The following is a 14,094-nucleotide window of genomic DNA, read 5'->3' as shown; positions in this document are numbered from 1 at the left end:
TGTGTGTCTGTAATTTTTACAGTCATTTTACAGTAGTAGATCAAACTAAGCAGAGATTAAGACAAGTTTATGTGTAGTTTGAGAAAGCCTCCTTCTTTCTGGTTAACTGCTGGAACCAAGTCTGCATATCCTGAAAATGGTGTAGGGGAATGGTTTAGAGAACGTGTTCTGGATGGTTTTATGCTCCTCTCAGTCTCTTGCACTCCAGATTTGTTAGCCTCCTGCATTTTTGTATGTTAAAATGAGAAAAAGTACCTTTTCCCCCAAAGAGTGGTGCACTGATTGGAAAGGTGCTGATGTTTCAACACCTGAACAAAGTAAACAGAGTAACAACTGTGGCCAAGTGTTTGCAACAAATGGAAGTACCTTTATAAGTGTATTACTGTTAGTTCCATTTCTTTTGTTCTTTTTCACTCAGACATAAGTCTGTGAGGAATTGAGTGATGTTGAAGAATGCCAATTTCAAGCGATACGGAAAGAAAGAGATGGCTTGAAAACTGACTTCTATAAGGCACACGTCAGTCACAATCAAGATTTTGAATGTGATCACACAGTGGACATAAAATTCAGAAAGAAAAATCACCACCTTCAGATTACAATGTTCAGTGGCTTGCAGTATGCTTGGCAAGAACTCCACTAGTTTTCCGATTAAAAGTAATTTTGTGCTTCCTAAAACCTTTATCGAGCAAACAACAGGAATTCAATTTGTAGGGTCCATTAAAGAGTGAACTTTTACTATACACTGGAAACATTCTCAAACTATATAATGGCTCAAGTTAATAGATTTGGTTATACTTAATTGACTGTTCTTAAATTAGCTGAAAGTGGCCCTATAAAGTATAACTTTCAGTGCAATTATTTTCATTATTAATGTAATTTTCACGAAATTGCATAACATCGCTAACACTGAATTTCTTAGGATGGAAGAGATCTTATGCTATGGACTTTAAAGTGCTGGAAAAGAGAAAATATGCCTTTGCTTAGCATCATCCGGACTGATACTTGTACCAAATGTTTCAAAGGATGATGGACGGCTAAGAAAGCACTTCACCCGTGTTGTTATACCATGAACCAGCAATTTGCCAGATTCTACAAGTTCTTAGTAAAATTTTAGGAATGCAGAATACCCTTGCATACATTTTTGTGTTCCTGTGTCATATGAACTTAGAACGAGCAGGACCTAACAGACAAGGAAAAAAGGAAAACAGATTCTATGCAAATATAGGAAGTGAGATAATACTTGCTTTATAGACTTGTTATTAAAAAAAAAAAACAACAGAAAAAAGGAAAAAAGGCTTACATTTTCCACCATTATGACTAGAGGAAATGTGAAACTTCAGGAGCCAAATTCAACTCTCACCAAAGAAATGTATTTTTTTCCCCCCATGATTTCTGTGACAGTTTGACAAGACCTGTGGTGACTACTGCGGTTTTTAAATACGTTTGTAATGTTCAATGTGGAACAATTTTTAAGACAGATTGCTATTATCTGGTTCTAGCACAAAATGTCTCAAAAATGTTCCAAAAGGACCCAGCCTGAATCTTGGCAAAGAAATCATGTTATACTCTGAATGAGACACAAGACATTTTGTCCTACAGCACATTATATAAAAATGAGTACTCCAAAAGTAAGAAAGGAGGAGACATAAGCACCCGTGGAATGACATATTACTATCTAAGTGACATAAGAACTGGGACCTTTAAATTATACATGAACACACATCATATTTTAATTTAGTAATGTCTGCTGTGGGAAAACTGTTTAATCTCTTTTTTTTTTTTTTTGAGAAAGAGCAGAAAAACTTTCACATTGTTCTCCATCACATATAGCAGACGCATTACTGGGTCTTTTGCTGAAAATCTAGAAATAGTCTATAAAGATTAAAAAAAGAAAAAACCCTAAAGTTACACTATGTATACGAAAGTTAAAGAGAAAGAATATTTTTTTTTAGATGCAACTGAAACTTGTAAAACAACGTAAATTTGCAAGTCTGTGTAAGTTTGTAAATGGTGGTTTAATGGATGTTGACCAACTTACCTACAACCCAAGGTAAATTCTATGTGGCAATATAACTTCCACAAAATTACAAAAGTATAAAGATAATTTTAGCATGCTCCATGTAAAATTTCCAACATACAAATATTAAATTCAATATAAATAATATTTGTGTTAATGGCTACCTTAGGACATGATAAAAGTGGAAGCCATGTAAAATTAGCAATGTAAAATTAGCAATGTTATTGCTGTTGTCTGTATAGAAAAATGCTATAAGTAAATATGACAGTTATTACTGAATCAGAGCTCTGCTGTAGTTTACTATGCTTCACGGCTGTATAATAATCCAGATACTGACCAGAGAAAAATATAGAGAGCACACAATAAGTAGTCCTGATTTACAGGGTGTTTCAAATCTAGATGAGCATATTTGGGTCATTATGAGAAACATCAGTGATTTCTACAGGGATCCTGGTGTCTAAACTGAAGCCAAAAGACTTTGAAGCTTTGCACCTGCCTCTGGGTTAAGCAGTTGAATTTTCAAAATGCTGAGGGATGCTGAGGGACCCTCTTTTACAGTCACTTCAGTGAGAATTGCATTCACATCAGAGGAAGCATTGAGCAACTCTCCCTGTACCATTTGCTCAGGCAAAATCTTGTTTTGACCCCACTAAGTACTGAATGTGTAAGGACTGCAAATTGTGTTTAATGAACCATACTGCAGAAAAGTACATATGATAACATTATGGAGTGTATGAAAACCGTACTGAGGATCACATATGCAGCTTTGCTGTGCTGGTGTCATAAACTGATGCCAGTATCTTTCACCCCAGATGAGGCTCTCATCCAGGATCTCCCTGTTGTTTATATACAATGGGTATAATATCTTAAAAAAAGAGATAAAATGTCTTTTCTTCTCAGCTAACTGCTTTCATATAAAGGCCTCTCAATTAGAAGAAATAACTGAAAACATTCAAAATTAGGCTGGTGTTGGAATTCACAGGAAAACAGTTCTCTTTTCTTACCGTAGTTTTTTCCAGGCAATGAAGCAGGTGGTGGTGCTGTGTTTCAAAGGAAGAGCCAGATTTGCCAACAAAGGCCTGTTCTTCTTCACTGGAGGACTGTTGATACATAGAACTCTGTGTTATTTGTGAACAAGAGGGCTCTTATCCAAATATTTGATCAGAACTAATCTGGATTGTACACGGTATCATAACTGCAATGTTTCATCTGCACGGGATAACCCCAAATATTTTAGACCCGAGTTATCTTTTGCTTGTTTGGTTTTTAACAAAAATATTTTCCTTTTTATTTCTTGCACCTCTTTTTAAATATTTCCATCTTAGGCTCTATATCCATGGATGTAATAGTACAATTTACAAGGGCAGTCAATATATAAGCTTTGAATGTTGAATCAACGCAAGCTTAAAAGTATCATAAATTTAAGTGACAATAGTTTTTTTTTTTTTCCTGGGAATGTGCTTCATTTGAAGGAAATTAAACATAGTTGTCCTCCTGGGATCATTTTGTAGCACTAAAGAATTTGTGGTATTGCTGCTTACACAAAAATTCATGTCAGTGATTCCAATCTGCTGAGTTTGGAAAGTGTGTAGCAGATGGTACTGACACAAAATAAAGAATCAAGTAGAAAGCACCCACTGTTTATTAATTGCTTTCATAATTATTCACTAGAAAGCAAAAAGCTAAACAGGAAAGGAAATTGAATAATAGAAGAGATTACAATTCAGCTTTGGGATCTTTGAAATCTGCATTGCAATTAGGCTATTTGGTGCTTTTTTAGTTCAAAGGTTTGAATTCTTTCAAACAGAAGAGCTCTGACTGCTCATCCTTTGTGCTAAACCAGACGGATGGACAGACAGCCATTTCCTCCACTTCTGGCTATAGGTTAAAGGGAATGGCTTTGTAGCACATATTGAAAAGATAGAGCATAGAGGAATGAAAGCCTTCCTGTATCCCTCAGGGAACTGCCTAAATGCCAGAAAATGTCAGGGATTAAAAACACTGTGTCTTCAGTCTTTGTCAGTTGGGTACAGTTCCAAGCAGCCAAGGGCCTGTCTCTGGCAGCACAGGTGTCTGTGCATCCCAGTCCCAGCCATTGCCTGGGGCTCTTGCCACTGGTCCTGGGTCCCTTGGCAAGGTAAGGGGGCAGTTTGTTTCAGGTAACATTAGATTTCAATGCACTTGAGGTAATCACCAGGATTCACCTCAGATCAAAGGAGACACGTTCAGGGAACATTTTTTGCCTCTGCAACATCCCTCTATGCAATGGTGAAGTCTGGTTTTGTTACCACATTCTACCTATCTAAACCCAGCCAACCTTCTAAGAGGCATAATCTCTGTGTTGTCTTTATGAGGTCTTCTACAGGCTCCAACTTTTAAAAATGTGGATCACATTTGAATCCAGCATTTCTCTCTGGCCCTTTTTCTCATCTTTTAATATCCAACCCTCAACTCTCGTAAGCTGCCCTTAACAATAACAATTGTCCAATTTATCCTTCTTTAGTCTACCTCTAAAGCTGACATTGCCTAAAGACCCAAGTTGACTTGCACTGGTGACAAGTAGAATAATCCACTGCTGGGCTGTCATTAAGCTATTACTCTGGAGGTGGAGGATATAAAGACATTACCTGCTGCAGCTGGTTGCTCAGTAAGCCATTTCGTTTGCTCTGCATGTAGGCATTAGCACTCCCACTCTTTGCAGCACGAATTCGGGCAAGTCTGGCTTTCTGTGTAAATAGACAAAAGGGAGAGTGTCACTTGTACTCATATCCATTATTCTGTTTATTTAAAACTGCTAATTGGAATCAGCTGCTTATGAATACCAATATCATGATGACTGAAAGCCTGCATTGCATCCGTCCTCCAGGTGGAGCTAATTGTGTCTTCCTACTTAAAATGCAAATGATGGAAGTTTTTATTTGTTTGCATGCATCAGTTAATAAGAGCAATGATTCTGGAGAAGGGATTAAATAGTTCAGCATGTAAGTGTCTCCTTTTCTGGCATTGCTGCAACTGTGCCACTCCTTATGCCTTGTGGGTTTGGAGCATGGGCATCCATCTCAGCTACTCCTGCAGTGAAAATCTTTAAAGGGGAACAAATGGTTCAGAAAAAACAATATTGCAACTGCCATGGGCTGGTTTCTCAGAGCCTTCAGAGTTTTTAGAGTAGCAGTATGTGGTATTGTTTTTTTTGCTGTCTGCCAGACAAGTCACTGAATGCTTGCCAGGCCTTTTAAAAGGCTTTTTACCTCTTCCTATCTGTTGGTATGATCAGACTTAATACTTGTCATCATTGGTCATAGTCTGTTCATAACTCAGAGACTGCAGGCATCAGATTACTGAGAGAGATGTCAGATTTTGCAGATGAGCTTCATTGCTTGTGAAGGTCACTTTTATTCCAGAGTAGAAAGTGTCTCATGAGTGAAGGACACATTCCATTCACTCAACTACAACAGTTAGAAACCAAGATTAGGGGATAGTGTGAAGAAGACTCTCTCAACCAGTAATATGGAAAACAGAAACTTTTATGGGATTTCTGGGATGGTATCCTGCTTCTGTAACTTTTGTGGCTGGTTACTTGTGTAAGAGGGAGTCTGGGTTTGTCTTCAAGGCTAGGTTTCTGGTTCTGAAAGCCAAGTGCTGAGCAACATCTGGAGCTGAATGACTGCTGAAGCAGAGGAGACACAGTGAAGGAACTGAAAAACTGATTTTGATTCTATTAATAGGGATTTTTGTATCTGGTAATTACTCAGTTGATATTTTCAGAAAATAGAGCATTTGCCCCCTTCTTCCAATTTCTATGGCATTAAATGTCAGCATTAAATGATTGAGAATCCCTGAACACTTAGAGGAAAGCAGCCTGGTCATGGCAGCTGCCAGATCTCTCTGGTATGATTAATAATTAGCTGACTGTGAAGAATGGCTCAGCCCCATGCTTGCTTGCACTCACAGCCTCACACTCACAGATCTTCTCAATAGCAGCCAAGAAATTCATGACAGCTAACAGCCATCATGGTTAGAATCTGGCTTATGTTACCTGTCATGTATTTGCTATCTTTTAATTGCTCTGAAAGAAAATAAGATAATGCTGTGTATGTGTGCATCACTGAGTCAAAGAGCTCAAGGCTGTTGCCTGATTTTGTATATTGAGCATTTGAAAAAAACACACTGGTTTGCCACCTTCCTCGGTGCACACAGCCTTTCCAGCAATGCAGTTCATGCATCTTATTCTAGTGGTGAGGAGCAAAGTGCCCCCGTCACCTGCACAGTGCTTCTGCACTGGTCACGTCCTGCTGTCACCTGTTAGCACTTACTGGACATCTGCAGCTCCACAGTCCATCAGCCTGAGCAGAGGTTAGAGTGGAGGTAAATGTCCAATCAGGGCTCTTTCACTGAGCACCACAGCTGCCCAGCCCCAAGCAGCCCAGCAGTTCCCAGGGAACCCACCAGTGGCAAAACGACTAACAGCTCCCACCTTCCGGGCTTGCATGGGCTCCTTGGTGGCACATCCATGCCTACTAATGTGGTTAGGGCTGTCCTGAGAGATAGCCATTAAAAATCCTCTTGGATGGGCAAAAAATAGGTTATTTTCAAGGTGGAGCTGTTGAGATGCACCCCCGATGTGACAGGCTGAAGGCTCGAGTAAACGATTTACCTGCACTGCAGAATAGTCATGGGTTGGGACACATGCACTGGATTATGCTCATAAATACATTTAAGGTCCTCTTAACACCACTGTTCAGTCTTAGGAGCTCAAGATGCTTTAGAGATGCCTTTACAGGGTGCAACATGGGGTCCCATACAGGAGTGATTTCAGTCGCAGACATTTTAGCTGTGGTGCTTTTCAGTGTGCTCTTTATACAGGGAGATTCATGAGATTTAATGAGTGAACATTTTATGTACATTAGTTCTGCTTTTCCTTTTAGCATGCATATTAATTTTCTCTTTTAGTGATTGGTGCAATAATTACAGTGCAACATCATTTAATAAAGAAATATAAAGAAAATAACACTTAATCAGACTATCTTAAAGTATCAATGTGTTGCAACTCATGTAACACAAAGGTTGTACATTCCATGTGAAGGTTTCAAATCACTTTGCAAGTATGAATTTATTGTGTCTTAGAAAGCTTTTGTGATGTGGAAAGTAATAGCTTACATCTTTCTAGCCGAGACTCACTCAAGTGGCTTGAATTTACATAATTTACCAAAGAGAAGACAATAAATCTATCACCAAGATAGGAACCAGATATTGTGCCTTCCATGCTTACTTTTCAGCTTATGCTCCTGAAATGCTCCTGGAATTGGAGGTGTTTGCAAGTCTGTTAAAGTCATAAGATTTCTTTTCTGTGGTTCTCCATAATCTGTATCAGAGCCTGTAGCATGAGTAGTCTCATGACTTGCCACATTTCCTATCAAGGAGTCATTAGGAGCTCATGTCAGCCACGAGTTTTTAAGGGCTGTACACTGAGGGTTGGTTTCCCATGAAGGATTCCAAGACGACGCAATGACACCAGGAAAACTGTGGTTACTGAAGAACTATATTTTTCTTTAGTCTGCAAACTGCATTCTCTGTCACATACAACAGAAAAGGAGTGATATCTACCCCTTTCAACCACTACAAAACCCTTCCTAACTCTCCCCTTTTCTGGAATATCTAGCAAAAAATGTGAAGATTAAGTTCCTCTGCAGTAGAGTATCTTCTTTGCTGTGAGGTTTTCCCTGTTAGCCACTGAACATGAAACCCAGATTTTGCTATTTTTTACATTGTCTAAGACAAAACACAGTTCTTTTACTTATTCTGATGAAATTCTATCATAGTAATCTCATCTGAAGCCTCTTGAAGAAACTGATGATCAGCTTTAATTCTTATCGCATCCCTTGTGTTTACACTCAACTTCTTTTTTTAAAGCATGAAGGTTTTATTTTTTTTATAGCTTCCAACTTTATGACTGGATTCTTGTCTATGTCTGCATTTATAGAAACCTTACAAATGAAATTCAGTGTTATCCAACAACTATCGCTGTCAGTTTTAAAAATATAAACATTTATCTTCATGAGGTTTTAAATAGTCCTAAATATAACACTGTGAGTTATTTGCAACATCCATCTTTTAACACTCAAGATGTCCTCAGTTTTCCAGCTGTTTTAAGAGAGTGATTTTACAGGAATACTTTAGGGTAGGGTTTACTGCAGTACTGGGAATCATTTTTGGCCAGAGCCTCTCTTCTATTTTCTATGCAAGAAACCTAGGTAGCTTAGGTAATTTAGTACATAGATCCTGATGTCTCTCTTTTGCTGATCTCTAGACTACAAAACTAACTTACTATCAAAACTAAAACTCTATTAGTTATTTTCCTTGTGGTTGTTTTGGTTTTTTTGTTTGTTTTTTTTTTAATGATATTTGTCAATCAAAAATTCCTTCACAGTCATTCTGTGTGTGCTGGTTTTGGTCATGATAGTTACTATTCTTCATAGCAGCTTCTTCATGGGGCTATGCTTTGGATTTGTGCTGAAAACAGTGTTGATTAAACACTGGAATGGGCTGCCCAGGGAGGTGGTGGAGTCACCATCCCTGGAGATATTGAAAAGACGTGTAGATGAAGTGCTGAGGGTCATAGTTTAGTGGTGGGCTTTGCAGTGTTAGATTAGTGGTTGGACTTGACGATCTTAAAGGTCTTTTCCTACCAAAATGGTTCTATGATTCCATGATAACATAAAGCATAGCTGAGCAATGGTTATAGAGCATCAAGGCCTTTTCTGCTCCTCAGACTGTCCTGCTGAGTAGGCTTGGGGTGCACAAGAAGTTGAGGGAGATACAGCCAGGACAGATGACTCAGCTCAGCACGACTCATGCTCAGCAATAAAACTGGGTGGATGTGGAGCTGGTAAGGGCTGCCCTTGTTCTGGGACAGACTGGGCATCAGTCAGTTGGTAGTGAGCAATTGTTTACTTTTGTATCATTTTTTTTAACTTTTGCCTATTTTTTCCACCCTCTCACCCTGTTGGCTTTTTTCCCCTTCCTTTAAAAAAATTATTAAACTGTCTTGATCTCCACCTACAAATTTCTTTCACTTTTGCACTTGTCCCTCCCCCATCATGCTGGGCAGTGTAGCGAGTGGCTGGGTGTGCTTAGCTGCCTACCTGGGCTGAACCACAACACCATGCCTTCTAGAACAATGGCCAGAATTGACCAAAAATCAGTCACATTGTTGTTCAGGTACATGCTGTTATGCTGTTTCATACAAATCCATCCTGTATATTTGTTTTCCAGTGAAAAATCAAGCCCACATTTCATGCTCTGATTTCTAATTTCCTGTAATTGCAAATAATTGACTTTAGATTAGCTGACAATAATTTATAACATGTCAGCATGCAGTAGAGAAGAAAATGCTGTTTACTTTGTACGTTAATGGATATGGAATTAAATAAAGTTCAGATATTTGTTGCGTTATGCCTTGCTTTCACAATCTATTCAAATTATTGTTCAGTAAACATGAATTTACATGCTTTTGTGCTACATTTAAAAATCCTGGTTACGTTATTCTGTTAGTTATACCTCTGCAACCCTACTGAGATTAATAGCCTATCTCATTTAAAGAAGTCATAATGGCTAGAAAACTACTGCAAATGCTCAATTCTAGACTGCCAGATCCTGTTAAGCAGTTGCTGCTGTAGTTTATCCTAGAGCTATTTAGATTTATCTAGTAACTAATTATTCATTACTTGACAGATGACTACATCATGTTCAATCAATAAATAATAAAGCCAAGCCAATCTTCAGGATATATTTTACTATGTGAACATAGAAGACCATGCCCAGGCGAAAAAATCAGGTTGAATTTTGTGTATTGTTAGGTTTTGGAGCAGATGGTTATCGTTTGTTTGTTCTGTTGAGCCATCATGCACAGTCACTCTAGGGAGAAAGTGCTTGGGTAAGTGAAATGAAGGATCCTCCATTTATCAGGTAATGAATAATAATAGACAGAGGGTCCCACACTTAGGATTTAGGACACTTAGGACTAAGGCTTTCCAATGATGCAGAAAAATACATGTATGGCAATGCTTCGTTCAGGGTGAGGAGGACTTTGTCACAAGAGCTGCCATTGAGTGTCCAGACACCCCTTCTAAAAGAGTAGCTGTGCCTCCTCTGGTAGTCACCTCAGTGAATATGACACTGTGAGGGTCTCTACACATCTAAACTCTTGATATCTATCAAATATGGAATAGGAGATTGTATCCAAGCTTCCCTAAACCTTTCTTTTTCCTTTTCCATCCTTTCCTTTTGTCTTTCCTGTCTTTTATACATGGAACAGTCATTATAATAATGCATCTGTCATTCACTTTGCCGCTAGAAGGCACTGAAGGGCAAACAAAATAACGTGGCCTCTTGAAGTCATCCCTAGCTAGGAAAAGCTACACAAATAGGATTCTTCAGAACTGTCTCATTTGTAATATATCTGCTTGAGGAAAAGACATAGTAAGACTATAAAACATAATTAGTTCTGTCCTGAATCCCAATATCTGTTTTGGATTATTTATTTATTATCAGGGTAAGTCACATCCTTGGGCCTTATCTAATAGAAGAAAATGTTCTTAGAAGAACAGATGATTTTCTCTTTTTTATTTTACTTTGGGATTTTAAAAAAAACCCAACTTTTAATCTTTTTAAAAATATACTGAGATCTCTTTTACAACAACATATTTCCATACTGGAAGAAGAACTTCCTTTAAAATGCATTCAAAACAAGATGGTGTATAAATAAACATATCTATTCCATCTTCTCCTAGGCATAAATATGTGACATCTTTTTGTCAAAAATAAACAAACAGAATTGTCTGATCTTGAATGAAATGTGCAGAACTCAGTAAATGCATATGCTGATGGTCACGTGACTCTTGTACAAACCTAATATAAGACAAAATTTTTCTGCTGGAAATGGCAAGTGCTCCTGAAACTACGCTTCAGCTCTTCAGTGGAGAAATTTGAGTTTCCTTCCAGCCCAAATGTTTTTGCCATTTCTGAAGACTACCTTGATTAAACATCTGTATGAGATACTGATAAAGTAAGTTGCACACTTCCAATCTACAACTCTCGCAATCAGATGGAAGCTGTGGAGGCCAGCAGGAGGTAACATTGCCTGCAGGGGTTCATACTGTGCTCTATAAACAGCACCTTCTTTCAAGCTTACGTTCTTCAGCCTTAGAGAACAGAAATAAGGTTGATGCCTAGGGTAACATTTATTTTAGAAAACTGTATAAAGTTTCCATTGTATCAAATGAAGAAGGAATTTAAAACTTCTATAATGTGACCTATTTGCTTGAATATTCTTCTACAATGCAGCAAAATCTTCCTGTGAAATGCAAAGTTAGGCTTCATAGCTTAATAAAGATGTGTGTATACAGTACCCAAGGAGTGCTTGTGGTTGATTTTTTCAGTCTGTCAGAGCAATATTCAGTTCAACAGCTGAGTCATTTTAGATTGAGAGAGATTAGCTTTGCAATAGCAGATATCAATGAAACACACATTCAGTGCTAAGTTAATCAGACCTCAAAGCCATTTTCTCCAAAGGGCATAAAGAAGGGTATAAACATAGTCAGAGGAAATCTCTCATCCTTACTGTTGGCATTGTTCTGTAGAGCAGAGGAAAAGACACTTGGCAGGATTGCCATTCATCACTTCACATTCTTGTTTGAAAAATACAATGAGCTCACTGTTTGCCAGGAGAAAAATTCAGTTATTAACTCTAGCAGTTTCTATTCTGGAAGAGATTATGGGCAATAGCAGCCAGCCTGCCAATCTAATTTTTGCAAGGTATTTTCTAATGTCCATCTATTTTTCACCAGTAAGTGTAAAGCAGGCATAGAAAATTCTGTGTCATGACATGCATGAGCTGACAGTTTCTATCCAAAGTAAAGCTGGTTGTGTCTGCAGTTCTTAGGAAAGCTCAGAACAGGCACATTGATTACTGGAATCAAGCAGATCTGTTACTCATGACTGGCACAAAGCTTGGAGACACAGCAATGAAGCACTGTGTTCTGGCTGATAAGTGCTGTTCTTTTCCTCTCTGCTGCCATTACATAAACAGAAGTGGAAAATTTATTGACAAAAACAACATAATGACGTGTTCTCTGCATGTTCCAGCTGTGAGAGAGGGGAACATAAAAGCTGGAAGCAGCACATGGGACAAAATGACATGGAAAAAGGTGTTTGGAATTTGTAAATAGGTAAGGGATGGTATTTGCATCATTGAAGCAGCCTGTGTTTGAAATAAGGTTTCTAGAAAGGTGTAACACTTCTGTTATATGCCTGGTTTATTTTATGGCCATTTTCCTCACCTAACAACGTTCTTCCAAGATGTGGCCATTAAAAGGTGCAGTATTTTCAGCCTGGGCCTATGACTCTCTTTCTTGGCTATATGCCTCTGTTTATCCTGATTTAAGATATTCTAGGAATGGTATCACTGTGTATATTCACTTCCTTTTCATGAAGAAATCAGTCAAAGAGGTGGCCAGAAAGAAACACATAATCATTTTATATCTTTAAAGCTTATGCTATTGTCTGTACGAAGCAGACATAGCCTGTGGCTGCCTATGTTCCCTGATCTAAATATGTAGCTCCCAGCCATGGCCTGCCTCCACACCTCTGCGATCCATGATCTTGCTCTCCTTGAATCACTCGAGACTCAGATCCTCTGGAGAGAGGCCCTGGGACCATGAAAAGCCCAAGAGGTGACACATTGGCCTTGGCAGTCTTGTAACCTGTGTTGCATCCAGAGCCTTCCAACTGCCATCAGCACAGGAACAGAAGGTAATGCATTTCAGCTCCCTTACAAGGGCTTCAGGTGCCAACGGAGGTTACCTGGGCTGCTTAGCATTACAGGGTCTGGCAAAGTGGATTGGGACTAGTACATTGGCAGTGATGTGGAGATGAGTGTGACTGCCCAGCCTTGGCTGCATCTCTCCTGGTAAATAGTTCTTCCTGGCTCCTGACCGCAGGCATGTGGGGCAGGGAGCGAAACTGTGTTGTAGGGCTAATTGATACTTTAGAGAGGGCTTCAGAGAATCAAGGAAGCTGGAAAGACAGACTTTTGCTTTCAGCATTCCTGATTGAAGTCTTTTTGTGAAGACTTTTAAGCAAAGCAGAACTAGGGACACAAGTTCCCCAATAATCAGATTCCTCAGAGACTGAATCTGGAATTAAACACAAGGATTAGTGAAGCAAGTCTGCTTGGAAAACACAGAAGAATCTTCAGAGGGTGAGATGGGTGCTATTGCCTGAAAATACTAGATCTAGTCTAACAAGTAGAATGAATTGCCACAATAATAGATCTGCACATTTTGACAGGAAAGATAAATTACCCCTTTTATTTCCCCCCCCCCCCAAAAAAAAATAACACAGTATTTGCATCTAGGACATGGGTTAGGCACGTGGCACATATATACAATAGTTCTTTCACCAAGAAATACTCGGTTTGAGGATTATCTGTTGCTCAACAACAAAAGGGAGAAAAATCAGGAGCTCACCTTTTGTGCCCTGCGCTTGTCTGCTCGTTGATTCTGGTGGTAGATACGGCTGAAGTTGGAGACAATTACGGGAACTGGCAGAGCAATGACCAAGACCCCACTCAGGGAGCATATTGAACCAAAAATCTTGCCAGCTATCGTCTTCGGCACCATGTCACCGTATCTGGGTTAAAGAAAAGAAAACAGTAAATACAACATCTCTTCTAAGTATTGAATTTCAAGATGAATTAATTGAACAATAGATTTTACTTTTCTTGCAAATGTTTGTTGTGTATAAATAATACTTTATACATACATGCAGTTTAATTTGAAGCTAATATTGAGTGCTCTGTCCATCAAACTGTGGGCATTTGTGTTTTACCTGCTGTAGTCTTCCCAGACTACCTCTATTGCAATGGAAAGTGACCTTTGCTAAGGAGTAAAAAAATCAGTGTTGAAGTTAAATCCTTACTGTTTGTTATTGAAAGAACTCATCACTTTCCATCAACAAGAACCTAGGGAGACTACCTGGCAAGTTGGATGCCAAATGGAATAATCTGTTGTCTCACTTCA

At 38.7% G+C, this 14,094-nt stretch overlaps 1 protein-coding gene across 1 annotated transcript in view; it reads right to left on the bottom strand.

Moving 5' to 3' along the window:
* KCND2 (potassium voltage-gated channel subfamily D member 2) overlaps positions 1–14,094 on the bottom strand; it is a 286,604-nt gene that overhangs the window by 2,723 nt on the left and 269,787 nt on the right. Inside the window, exons 2-4 of the mRNA XM_062017792.1 lie at positions 13,543–13,705; positions 4,645–4,743; positions 3,022–3,117 (exon numbers count right to left, since the gene is read on the bottom strand). Of these exons, the coding sequence (XP_061873776.1) occupies positions 3,022–3,117; positions 4,645–4,743; positions 13,543–13,705 (358 nt within the window). The remainder of the gene's footprint in view (positions 1–3,021; positions 3,118–4,644; positions 4,744–13,542; positions 13,706–14,094) is intronic.

Source organism: Colius striatus, chromosome 1 (assembly GCF_028858725.1).
Source record: "Colius striatus isolate bColStr4 chromosome 1, bColStr4.1.hap1, whole genome shotgun sequence".
NCBI classification, from domain to species: domain Eukaryota; kingdom Metazoa; phylum Chordata; class Aves; order Coliiformes; family Coliidae; genus Colius; species Colius striatus.
Note: the sequence above shows the minus strand (reverse complement) of the source record. Positions and strands in the feature narration are given on the sequence as shown.